Source organism: Panthera uncia (assembly GCF_023721935.1).
Source record: "Panthera uncia isolate 11264 chromosome C1 unlocalized genomic scaffold, Puncia_PCG_1.0 HiC_scaffold_4, whole genome shotgun sequence".
In the NCBI taxonomy this organism is placed as follows: Eukaryota; Metazoa; Chordata; class Mammalia; order Carnivora; family Felidae; genus Panthera; species Panthera uncia.
Window position 1 is genome coordinate 13832789 of NW_026057585.1, and position 12228 is coordinate 13845016.

The following is a 12228-nucleotide window of genomic DNA, read 5'->3' on the forward strand; positions in this document are numbered from 1 at the left end:
CTGAAAATGGTTTTCTAGGAGCTTCCCAAGAAAAGGGGACATGAAGGCAATTTTAAAATTTTTGTCTAAAAATGTCTCTTTACATAAGAATCAAGTCTTGCTATGAATGGCTTTTTTCTCATTTGGTGAGCTGTGTATTAGCTGCCACCCCCCTCCCCTTTTTTAAGTTTATTGTGGGGGAGGGGCAGAGAGAGAGAGAGAGAGAGAGAGAGAGAGAGAGAGAGAGAGAATCCCAAGTAGGGTGTGCACCATCAGCCTGGAGCCCAACTTGGGGCTCTGATCTCATGAACCATGAGATCTTGTCAGATGCATAACCAACTGAGCCACCCAGGTGCCCCCCGTATGTAAATGGTAATAACTATTTTTTTGATGCAGCTTCCTTTATCATTAGCAATGTATTTTATAAATTCATTAAAAAGAATGAATACACACAGATGGTACAAAACATGAACAGTAACGCAAGTTCATGCTAAAAAAATCTAGACTGATTATTAGGACAAAAAAAATGTCTCTCAACAGTTTGCATACCCCCCATTTCACTCCCTAGGGACAACTATCAAAAGTTGTTAGCTTTCTTCAATTAACTGAGAATACACACAGATTCCAGTGTTGCAAGAACCAGTGACTTTTTTTGTGGGAATGGTTGTTCCTTTTTCTAGGAAAACCCTTTGAATGGACCCCAGGGTTTTGTAAATATAGAGGCCTCGAAACATTTCAGATGACTTTGCTCCAAGGAATTTCACTGCACTGAATGGCAATAAAAAATGTGGTTCTGCTGAAGACCATTTTATCTGCAGATCTTTTTCTTAAGAGGGAGAGTTGTCAAGACCACAGTTCACCTCCCAGAGTAGGTGTGAAATGGGTTACAAAGTATTAGAACACCCTGGCCCTTGATCTGAGTGAAGGTTTGTCTCCAATTTTTCTTTTCATGGTCTAAAAGTGTAAGTTCTCACGGCACTCTGTCTTCAAGTTTGGTTTCCATGCATTCTGTTTCCATGCAGTTGAGATATAAAAGTGTGCAGCTCCTTGAGGCTCAGCTCACATGCTGCCCCCCGCTGCTCCCCACCCTCCTCTGTTCTCTCACTTCCAGTCTCAGGTACATCATATCCTGCACTTGAGCTCTCTTTGAAGTACTTCTGTCAGCCCCTTGGGCTCTCAGTTCTGTTGCTGATTGTCAAGGAATAAATTCCTAGAGGTTTTTTTTTTTTTGTTGTTGTTGTTGTTGTTGTTGTTGTTGTTGTTGTTTTTTGAGAGACAGAGAGAGAGGGGGAGGGAGGGAAAGAAGTGGGCTCACCCGATGCTGGACTTGAGCTTACCCAATGTGAGACTTGAACTCATGAACTGTGAGATCATGACCTGAGCAAAGTCAGATGCCTAACCTACTGAGCCACCCAGGTACCCCTATCAAGGAATAATTCCAAATGTAATTTCCTCAGCTAGATGACAACAAAAGCACCTTGTTACATGGGTCCTGTGCATTTAGCTGCTGACAGATCAGGGAGGAGCATGGTGCAAGGTACGAAGTTCAAGGATGCCAGATGTTAACTATGACTGACATCCTTTATTATCTATAGGCTACACATCTTTGGGGATATCCCAAAACAGGGAACACTTACGGGTATTGTTGATCTAGCAAAACAAGCTGGTAGGAGTCAGAAGTCTAAATGTTAGTTTCACCTCTTGTGCAACTACTTTTTGAAGACTGTAAGAAGCATGCAAGTTAATATACTTTTTTAAATTTTTAAAAATTTATATTTTAATTTACATCCAAGTTAGTTAGCATGTAGTGCAACAATGATTTCAGGAGTAGATTCCTTAATGCCCCTTACCCATTTAGCCCTTCCCCCCTCCCACAACCCCTCCAGCAACCCTCAGTTTGTTCTCCATTTTTATGAGTCTCTTTTGTTTTGTCCCCCTCCCTGTTTTTATATTATTTTTGTTTCCCTTCCCTTATGTTCATCTGTTTTGTCTCTTAAAGTCCTCATAAGAGTGAAGTCACATGATTTTTGTCTTTCTCGGACTAATTTCACTTAGCTTAATACCCTCCAGTTCCATCCACATAGTTGCAGATAGCAAGATTTCATTCTTTTTGATTGCTGAGTAATACTCCATTGTATATATATATCCACGTCTTCTTTATCCATTCATCCATCAATGGACATTTGGGCTCTTTCCATACTTGGGCTATTGTTGATAGTGCTGCTATAAACACTGGGGTGCATGTGTCCCTTCGAAACAGCACACCTGTATCCTGTGGATAAATGCCTAGTACTGCAACTGCTGGGTCGTAGGGTAGTTCCATTTTTAGTTTTTTGAGGAACCTCCATACTGTTTTCCAGAGTGACTGCACCAGCTTGCATTCCCAAGTTAACACACCTTTTATACATGTTTTGAAAGTTACCTGTCAGCGCTCTATGCCCATTTGTTGGGTTCTCCCTGTGCCTGTGAAACTGTGCATACTCCTGCATCACTGCAGTTCTCTCTGCTTCTCATCCTCCTGTCAGGACCCTAGCTGGAAGTAGTCAAATTAGGGTCTGATCCTTTTATTGGCTTTTCCAGAAACACTGCATTCCTACTTCCACACCTTGGCTTCGATCCAATCAGAAATTTTGCTTTTGTTGGATAGGCTGTTATTCCACTATCTTTGTCTAGCCTCATCCCTCTGGAAGCCATTTATCATGCTGACCATCCACTCCTTTTTGGTAGGAATCCTCATGAACTGAGCTGACAGAATCTTTTAATTCCAAACTGAAGGAAAGTAATTTTACCCAATTTAAGCAAAGTCTGTAATGCTTATTTTTTTGCAAGTATATCACATTATGTAGAATTCGTACTGAAAAGGGGCAGCTGCCTGGCTCAGTTGTTTGATCTCAGGGGTTGTAAATTTAAGCCCCGTGTTGAATGGAGAGAATACTTAAAAATTAGTAGTGGGGGCGCCTGGTGGCTCAGTTGGTCAAACATTCGACTTCAGCTTGGGTCATGATCACTTGGTTCATGAATTCAAGCCCCATGTTGGGCTCTGTGCTGACAGACAGCCTGGAGCCTGCTTTGGATTCTGTGTTTCCCTCTTTCTCTCCCCTTCCCCTGCTTGCGCTCTTAAAAAATAAACAAACATTAAAAAAAAGTTAGTAGTGGGGCGCCTGGGTGGCTTGGTCGGTTAAGCGTCCGACTTCAGCTCAGGTCATGATCTCACGGTCCGTGAGTTCGAGCCCCGCGTCGGGCTCTGTGCTGACAGCTCAGAGCCTGGAGCCTGTTTCAGATTCTGTGTCTCCCTCTCTCTCTGCCCCTCCCCTGTTCATGCTCTGTCTCTCTCTGTCTCAAAAATAAATAAACGTTAAAAAAATTTTTAAAAAGTTAGTACTGAAAAAATTTAGTGTAGTTTTTCTTTGTCTTAATTCCATGTTGTATTGGGAAAGAAGGGCAGACACAGGGTCACTTTGGGAGAGTTGAACTGAATCACTGAATTTAAATACCACAAGGTGGCACACTTTTCCCATTTAAAAGTAACTGCACTCAAGAGCTCCCCAATATAAATACGCTATAAAATAACTTGAAATTTTTTGCAATGATACTTGGAAATCACTACTAAATGGTTTAAAGATGTAGTGGTGAAGTCAGTTTAAGAAATGGTTAAGGAGAGGGGTGCCTGGGTGGCTCCATTCTGTGCTGACAGCTCAGAGTCTAAAGCCTGCTTTGGATTCTGTGTCTCCCTCTCTCTCTGCCCCTCCTCTGCTCATGCTCCGTCTCTCTCTCTCTCTCAAAAATAAACAAATATTTTTAAAAATTTAAAAAAATGGTTAAGGAGAACTAGGAGTTAAAAGTACATAGGAATGGGGTCTAAAGTAATTCATGCAGGAAGGTCTCTAACACTTCCTTGTCTGGTGGGCCCATATGGAGTAGATGTCATTGATTTGAGGAATGTCCATAGTTAAATCTTTTATTTTTCCTGAATTTTTGTTACATTTTGTGTAATGTGGGATGGATTAACTCCACTAATGATTTCCTATCATGCAAATGTAAAAGATTTCATTTCCTTACATGTGTCCACACCAGGTATGTGAGATGTAGGTACAGGAAGGAAGGAGTAAAATGTAATGAGGTGGAATAAGGGAGATAAAAACACTGGTGTTGAGGAAAGGTGGGATAAGTCAAGCAGGCTGGGCCTGGGAACTCCATGCTTCAGGTGTGGGCAAAGTAGTATGAGGGCAGAGCAGAGGGCCCTGCCAGGTTCTGCTGTGATCTGGCACAAAGTTATCCCCATCCCACTTAGGCCAGCAAGCAGGATCTTTCTCCTTAATGCACATTACCTCCCATAACCTGCACTGTCCAGGAAAGCCATGGCAATCTGCAGAGAGAGAGAGAGAGAGACAGAGAGAGAGAGAGACAGAGAGAGAGAGAGACAGAGAGACAGAGAGACAGAGAGAGAGAGAGAGAGAGAGTGTGCATGCACATATGCACACATGCACACAGGGGAGGGGCAAAGTGAGAGGGAGGGAATCCCAAGCAGGCTCCACTCTGTCAAAGCAGAGCCCCAGGTGGGGCTCAGTCTCATGAACTGAACCGTGAGATCATGACCTGAACAGAAACCAAGAGTTGGACGCTTAACCCACTGGGCCACCCAGGCGTTCCTGAACCATTGCTCTTTATTTAAATTGCTATTGTAATTTGAATGACAGCAAAGGGAATGTCATGGCATTGTTTTTCATCTGTGAGGACCTAGTCAAAGGGAGGAACAGTCTGTACAGTGGTGACACTGAGTATCATTTAAGTGAGGGTCTTAACCTAATAGCGGCACATTTATTGACCATCTATGTGTCTCACACTAGAATTAAGCTCTGTACGTAGCTGCTGCACAAAGGCAAATTCTGGCTTGATAATAGTGTGACATGTTCTTCACACTTCATGGGCTCTTGCTCACAACACAGAAGAGTTAGTGGTAGTATTATCTCCATCCTAGATTAGAAAACAGGTTCAGAAGGGGGCTTGGATTCAGTCTCAGGTCTGTCTTACTCTAGAGCCCATGTTCACACCACTGCAGGGTGAACCTCAGAGTTCAAAGAAGGATCTTTCACCAGAAGATTCAAGTCTGTGCTATACCATCTGCTAATAAATGAGGGGGACCTCTCAGGAAAAAGTTACACTGTTTTACTTCTGTTTTCTTACCTTGGCAAGGATCTGATGGATTTCTGGCAGAATCTTAACTGACATTTTAAAGTATAAATACTGTAAAGTTTAAGATAATTTTTATTGAAGATTCACCTTAACATTATTACAAATACAATAAAAGGATTTTTTTTTTTGGTAAAAAAATTTCCTGGAATTATAGTTGTACAGTAAAACAAAGAAATACATAAATATGAAGGTCATTTTCCAAGTATTAGAACAATACTAATGGAATCACTTCCATAACAATTTTTTTTTCGGTAAATATTTACATGATCACCCACAAGTATACCAACTTCCAGAATAAGACATATTTCCAAAAAACAATCAAACAATATATCCTAAGTCTTTCTCTGCATGGGATTTGGTCAATGAATATCAGCAAGAGAATTTTGTTATATATATATATAAGATGAACATAAACATTTGTAAATGCAGACTATGCTGTCTGTGTAAATAAAAAATTTTGCCAGCTTTGTCATACAGGGAGTAGCTAGAGACCACTCACATGATTAAAATATACTATGTATATATTATCTTACGAAAAATCACATATAAGGTAATAATAAGGCCTTTGTTTCCAGAGTAGTCTTAAAATAAGGTTAACAGGCTTAATTTCATCCTTTATATTTTTAGAGTTCATATTCTTAAACATCTTGGCTATTAAAATTATGCATAGTACCTAAGCCAACACAGAAAGCGGCATAACAATTTCAGTTACAGTACTTGACTATATTCACATGACGTACCATCTAAGAATTGACCAAGTATAATTTCTGAACTGTCCCAGTTTGACCTGTTAAAACAAAATGCAACCCCATCATATGAGCCCAGTTTCTTTCAAGCATATTATAAAAGTCTTAGGAAGCCTAACAGTTCAGAGTACTTAAATGAAGTATTTTTTTAATTTTTAATTTTTTTAAATGAAGTATTTAATACTGTCAGCTTGAGCTTGCAAAGTGATCTAGTTGGCATGGAAATCTCAGTCTAAAATTACTTCTGGATGTTTTATGTTTTGGTTGGTGGTTCGCTGAGGATTTGTTTTCTTTCTAGAAACAAATGGGCTAAGGTGGTGGATCTTGATGGCTCACAGTTTTCATGAAAAGCAAAACAAAACAGAAGAATCTAGTTTGGATAACATTACTCTCATGGTATTTCCTGGAATGGGATGATGGACTTCAGGATTTTTGGTCAAGACTTTCTCAGATTTTAAGTACTAATCCATATCGGTTGCTTGTATATGGAAGCCTTCAACACCACAAAGGGGAGTCAACCATCAGAATGCAAACTGATGGCCTAGGGCTGCTCTGCCTGCCCCCTTCACATCCGCTCTGGTCTCAGTTACCAGCTCAAGTCATGGGAAGTGGGCTCCTGACCAGCTTCTGTACTTCCCCCAAACAAGGTATTTAAGATTTCTGTATCTAACCACAAATATATAGCTTTAATATGCCATTATGTTTCTCTAGGATAGGATTAGAAAGACAAGGTTATATATCTGCAAATTCTCTAAGACTGGGTGATTTGAAATTTGATTTTAATATTAAAAATCAATTTATTAAAATCCATTTTTTCAAATCCAATTTTCTAAACTCCAAATGGAACCAAAAGTGCACTTGGTATTTAAAAGGCAATATTTTTCAGTAGTTACATGGTTACATGTTCTAAGAAAAACCAGAAAAGTAAGGCAGACACTTAAGTGAACTTTAACAAATATTTTCAGAGGACTGTAATGAAATGTGATTGGAAAGTATCCCAATTCAACACAAAATAATATGAAACCAGACTTGCACTGATTTTTCCCTAATCAATTTTTCTATTTATTAAAATGATTTCTGGGGTGCCTGGGTGGCTCATTCGGTTAAGTGTTGGACTCTTGATTTCCGCTCAGGTCATCGTCTCACAGTTTGTGAGTTCGAGCCCCTATGAGTTTGAGCCCCTGCATCTGGCTGTGTGCTGACAGTGCAGAGCCTGCTTGGGATTCTCTTTCTCTCCCTTTCTTTCTGCCCCTCCCCTACTTGCACAGTACATGTGTGTGCGCGAGTGCACGTACTCTTTCTCAAAAATAAACATTAAAAAATAAAATGATTTTCTACTACATAAATCAAGATGTATCTGGTGGCTAAAATTATAAAGCTATGATATTTATGCATTTCAAGATTTCCACATTTTGTTTTTAAAAAATAATTCCGTATCATTTTAAATACTGGGAGTCAGTCTTGTATAAAGGTATCAGGCTGAGCGCAGGCAAGATGGACAATGCCTGGATTACAGCATGTTTTACATATCTGAAGAATGTCTTCCCTGAACCTTGCTTACAATCTATAGTTCTTATTTTCAAAACTGCAAAATTATTTGCATTAGTGCCAATGAAAAATATAGTCTAGAAATAATATTTGGAAAATAGAAAAATATGTTTTTAATACATCATAAATATCTCCAACACTACCTTCTTATCTCTGTTAAATACTTTGACACCCCCCCCACCCCCGCCACACCCCCATAATATATAATGGACGGATCAACTCACTTGTTAATCACAGAGAGCAAGCAAGTCTTTACCACTTCAGCTAACATTTTCCTTGGTTAGACTAAAATGTTCAGGTCACATTTTTTCCTTTCAAAACAAAACAACAAAAGTATTAGTAACGACTCAGAAAACCTTATCTCTCAACATTCAAAATATTCTAAAATGGAATTTTAACCTTTTAAAAAATATCTAGGTGCAACAGTAGTACTGGATTAATTTGGAATACCTAATCCTTAAATTGTTAAAAAACCGAAAACTGTAACATGAACTACTCAAATTTTTCTAAACCTTTAAATTTGGGTATTGAAATATTTTAATATGTTTTCCCTTTACTTTGCCAAAACAAAAATACCTAGACCAAAATTATTCAAACATACCACATTTTTTTTGACATGGTTTTGAAAGTAAGGACTGGGAATTACTGGTTCTAAAGAATCTACATTTTTCTTCAGTAACTGAATGATTCCAAGAAAATTAAAACTCGTCATGTAAGACCAGAAAAACTCTTCCCACCTGATAAAAAGATGATCTATCTTTCGAGCTTGTTAAACTGGATCCAGATCAGATAATACTTGAAAAGCTGCATTGGATTATGTTATATTTTATTGTCTCAAAACAACAACTGTTATAGTAAAGGAAAAAACACACTATCCCATAGTGGGGAGTTAAAATAGAAAATCACGAGTCTATGTCAGTAATGTCAAGCAGCTGTCCCCTGTCTTATCTGCCACCTCCTTGGAACAATTTTCAGTTTCAGATAAGTCTGAACTTACACAGAAAAGGCTGCTTGGTTTTTGATGCTAAGGTTTTTCTCCTGTTCTGAATTTTGACTCCTGAAACCAGCAGATATTATTCAGTGAATAATAGAACAGCTCTTAAGGTGCCTCATGGGAGCCTACCATATTGAATATTAAACTTAGCTTGAAACTCATATATAGCGCTAGCGGGAGTTGTGCAGCTCATCTAACATTAACAAGTAACAATGCATGCTGCATAATAATGGCGTTACACTCATTCACACATCTCAGACTTAAACACGCTTATTCCACTTGTGACGGATACGTTTAGAATTAAGCATTCTCCACGCTTTGACTGTAGTATAGCATTTCCCCGAAGGATGAACACCCAAACTTTCTATCAATTATTTAACCAAGAAGAGTTAATAAACCTAGTACAATACCATAGGTAGTATATAATATTATGGAAGATATCCTTAAGAGATTGTAACTATCTTGACAGAATTTATAGGGTTCAAGACATTCACTTACTATCTCCCAAACATTAAAATTAAATAATTAGAGCCCAAACCTGTTGAGCACCTACCTCTACTACAGGTTTTACACTTCAGGACTGAGCTATACTCAGACGTATAATGTTGTTTTCCCCACCTGGCTGTTTCAAAAGAAAGAGCAGGCTTTCACTATCATGTGCAGTGACCACAGAAGCTGTGTGCCTCTAAACACACGTGGCACAGCACCTGGATACTACTGTTCTGATGTTCCCTTTTGGTGGGTGGGACAGGATGGTGGCGCACACTTTCACAGAAGGAATCAGTGTTGGCTTTCCTCTTGATAGAGGAACGTGCTTCATGTTTCAAATATGTTCATTTTCTCATAAGTGCTTGAATGAAGTGCCTTGACAGCTTGATTGCCCATGTCTCAAACCCCCAGGGAAGAAGCTTCAGTTCACCAGCTTGACTTCTAGCGTTTGATCACAACTTGTTCATAAGCTCCAGACCCCACCCTACAACCAGAGGAAGAAAAAAAAACCTTCAAAATCTTGAACTGTAATGTTTGAAATTGTTCTAATTAACCTTGCACTCAAAGAGTTAGGTGCATTAGGCATTTTCTACTAGATTTGATTTCCACAAGGTTTAAAGATATCACAGATAGAAAACACTTGAAATATTAAATGTTTAGGATTAGTACATTGGATTAGTCTAGACACACTTATTCCTACAATAATCTAGTACTGTTCCTAAATCTTGACCTGTGGCAAGAAATCTTTTCTTTAAACATGTTTATACATAAATCTTAAAATCAGTCTTATCCTAGGGCATATACTGACTGGCAATTTACCCAGGCCTTGCAGAGTTATGGGTGATAGTTTTTAGTTGCAATTATAGTGTGATGTCTTTTTTGTTTGTTTTATTTATTTTGTGAGAGCACAAGTTTGGGAGGGGCAGAGAGAGAGAGAGAGAGGGAGAGAGAGAATCCCAAGCAGGCTCTACACTGTCAGCGCAGAGCCCCATGTGGGGCTTGAACCCACGAATTGTGAGATCATGACCTGGGCTGACGCTTGGATGCGCAACTGAGCCACTCAGGCACCCCTACAGTGTGAGGTCTTAATGCATCTTCCTGGAAAGTGTGAGAATTTTTTTTAGTCAACATGCCAATGTTTTTATATGTAGTCAGTAATGTAAATTATACCCGTGTAATACAGATTTGAAGTGAAGTGATCTTGAAGAGAGGTTTATTTCTTCACTAGCTTGGTTTGGCAGGCTGCTGGTTGTCCCTCTGAATCTATCTTCTCCTTCTTCGCAGTTTTAGCTGGCAACAGGCTGTCCAGGCTGCTCAGCTAGAGGCCACATTTCCTAAACGCCTTGTTGACAGGTGTTGCCATGTGACTGTTTCATGCCATGGAACATGAATGGGGATGTGTCAACTTTGTCTCACTTGCTTAAAGAGCAATTGCTTGCCTTGGACTGGTAGCAATCCAAGTTTGACAACAGGTAGGGAGGATGGTGAAGGGCAAAATGGAGGGCACTTGCATCCATGAATCACCTTTTACAGCAAAACTCTCTGTCCTAACAGCCTGGCCACTGTATTTTCATTATACGTATCTGTGATAGCAGCTTTGCCGCAAAGCTGCTCTGCCTTGATATTCCAGGTGCTAACTGACCTCTATCAATAAAATATGGAGAATACTAAAAATTTAAAATTAGCAAACTCTGTGAATAAAACAGGTGTTTAAATGAAGTAATGACCTCATCAACAAAAGGTCTGTTACTGCTGATGTACCCAGAACCTTGGCCCTATGTTATAATGGAACACACATGTTCCCTCTATTGTTTCTTCATCTGGGAGGATACAGGTTTTCTATAAGTCTGTAAAAGCACAGTGTCTTTTTGATGGTAGCTGGATTTATTTTTAGATGAGGACTTTTGACCCCTCGAGCAATCAGGCAGGGAGCTGAGTGGTGGTGTTGCATGGAGGGGAGAGTATTACTGCTTTCAGTTTTCACCAGTACCTATCTCCTCATGTGTCAGGATGCCAGGGGCCACACAACCTGACATTTCACTCTGAGAATTCCAGAGACCAGTAAGACCAAAAGCAAACAACATGGTTGGTCTCTTCCCATAATGAAATTTTAAGAGGAAATCCTAAAAAAGTGGGAGTAATGCAGTGGTTACCAGGCCACTGTGTACTGACTTGGAATTCTCAGTTGACTGCTTAGAGGCTCCTGTTCTTACAGATTCATTCTGCAGAAGAAACAGGAACATCCTTAACGGAACACCAGTGAACACCCATTCACAATTACAGATATTGGAATTTGAAGGAGTCTTGGTGAGCCCCAGTGCACCCTGGCTGTTAGATGCCCTAAAACTGTTCTACTCTAGCAATAATGTAGTAATAGGAACCAGACTTTCCCTCCTGTTGTAAATAGCTATAATATTTTATAGAACATATAAAACAACAGTTCATATACTGGACAACAAGCAGCACAGGACTGGTCCTGAGAGAAGGGAAATCAATGAAGAAAAGTCTAAGACAGTTTCCTTCAGGGTCCTCCCAGCCTTCACTGCAGGAAGACAGAACCCAAACACAGCCAGGTGGTATTTATGTATGTATGTATGTATGTATGTATGTATGTATTTATTTATTTATTTATTTATTTATATTTTACTTTCTAAGCAGGCTCCATGCTCAGTGTAGAACCCAATGTGGAGCTTGAACTCACAACCCTGAGGTCAAGATCTGAGCTGAGATAGAGAGTCGGACGCTTAACCAACGAAGCCATCCGGATGCCCCAGCCAGGTGATCTTTCTGAGTGTGGGAGTCACAGGTCAGAGCACAGGGAGGCTGCGGGCTGGAATTTGTGGGTTAGGATAACAGAAGGAGGGGTAGGGGAAAATAACGGCTGGAGAATTTCCAAATTTGATGACAACTGTAAACCCACAGACCCAAGAAGCTCAATGAACCCCAAGCGGAATAAACACAAAGAAAAACCCAGGCACATCATAACCAAATTGCTAAGAACCAGTGATAAAATCTTAAAAAAGTAGCCAGAGATGAAAAAAAAAATCACATGGAAGAATAAAAACCGAAATGAAAGCAGACTTTTTTGTCAGAAACTATTGTCTCAAAGGCAAGCAAGGAGCAGCCTGTGCAAGCACTCCCAGGCCGGTTGGGCTGTGTCCACTAGACTTTAAGTGTATGACTGGGGATACTGCTCCCCCAAGTCTCTACTACTCTGCTCTGTTCTCTTCATTTTCATGGGTTTACTTTCTTAACCACATATGGTTCTTGTGCCTCTTC

General features: G+C 39.8%; 1 protein-coding gene across 1 annotated transcript in view; it reads right to left on the reverse strand.

The window, feature by feature from the left end:
* Nucleotides 1-5570: 5570 nt before the first annotated feature.
* Nucleotides 5571-12228, reverse strand: part of EEIG2 (EEIG family member 2) — a 99657-nt gene continuing 92999 nt past the window's right edge. The window contains exon 11 of the mRNA XM_049616673.1: nucleotides 5571-9433. Within this exon, the coding sequence (XP_049472630.1) occupies nucleotides 9391-9433 (43 nt within the window). The 3' untranslated portion in view covers nucleotides 5571-9390. The remainder of the gene's footprint in view (nucleotides 9434-12228) is intronic.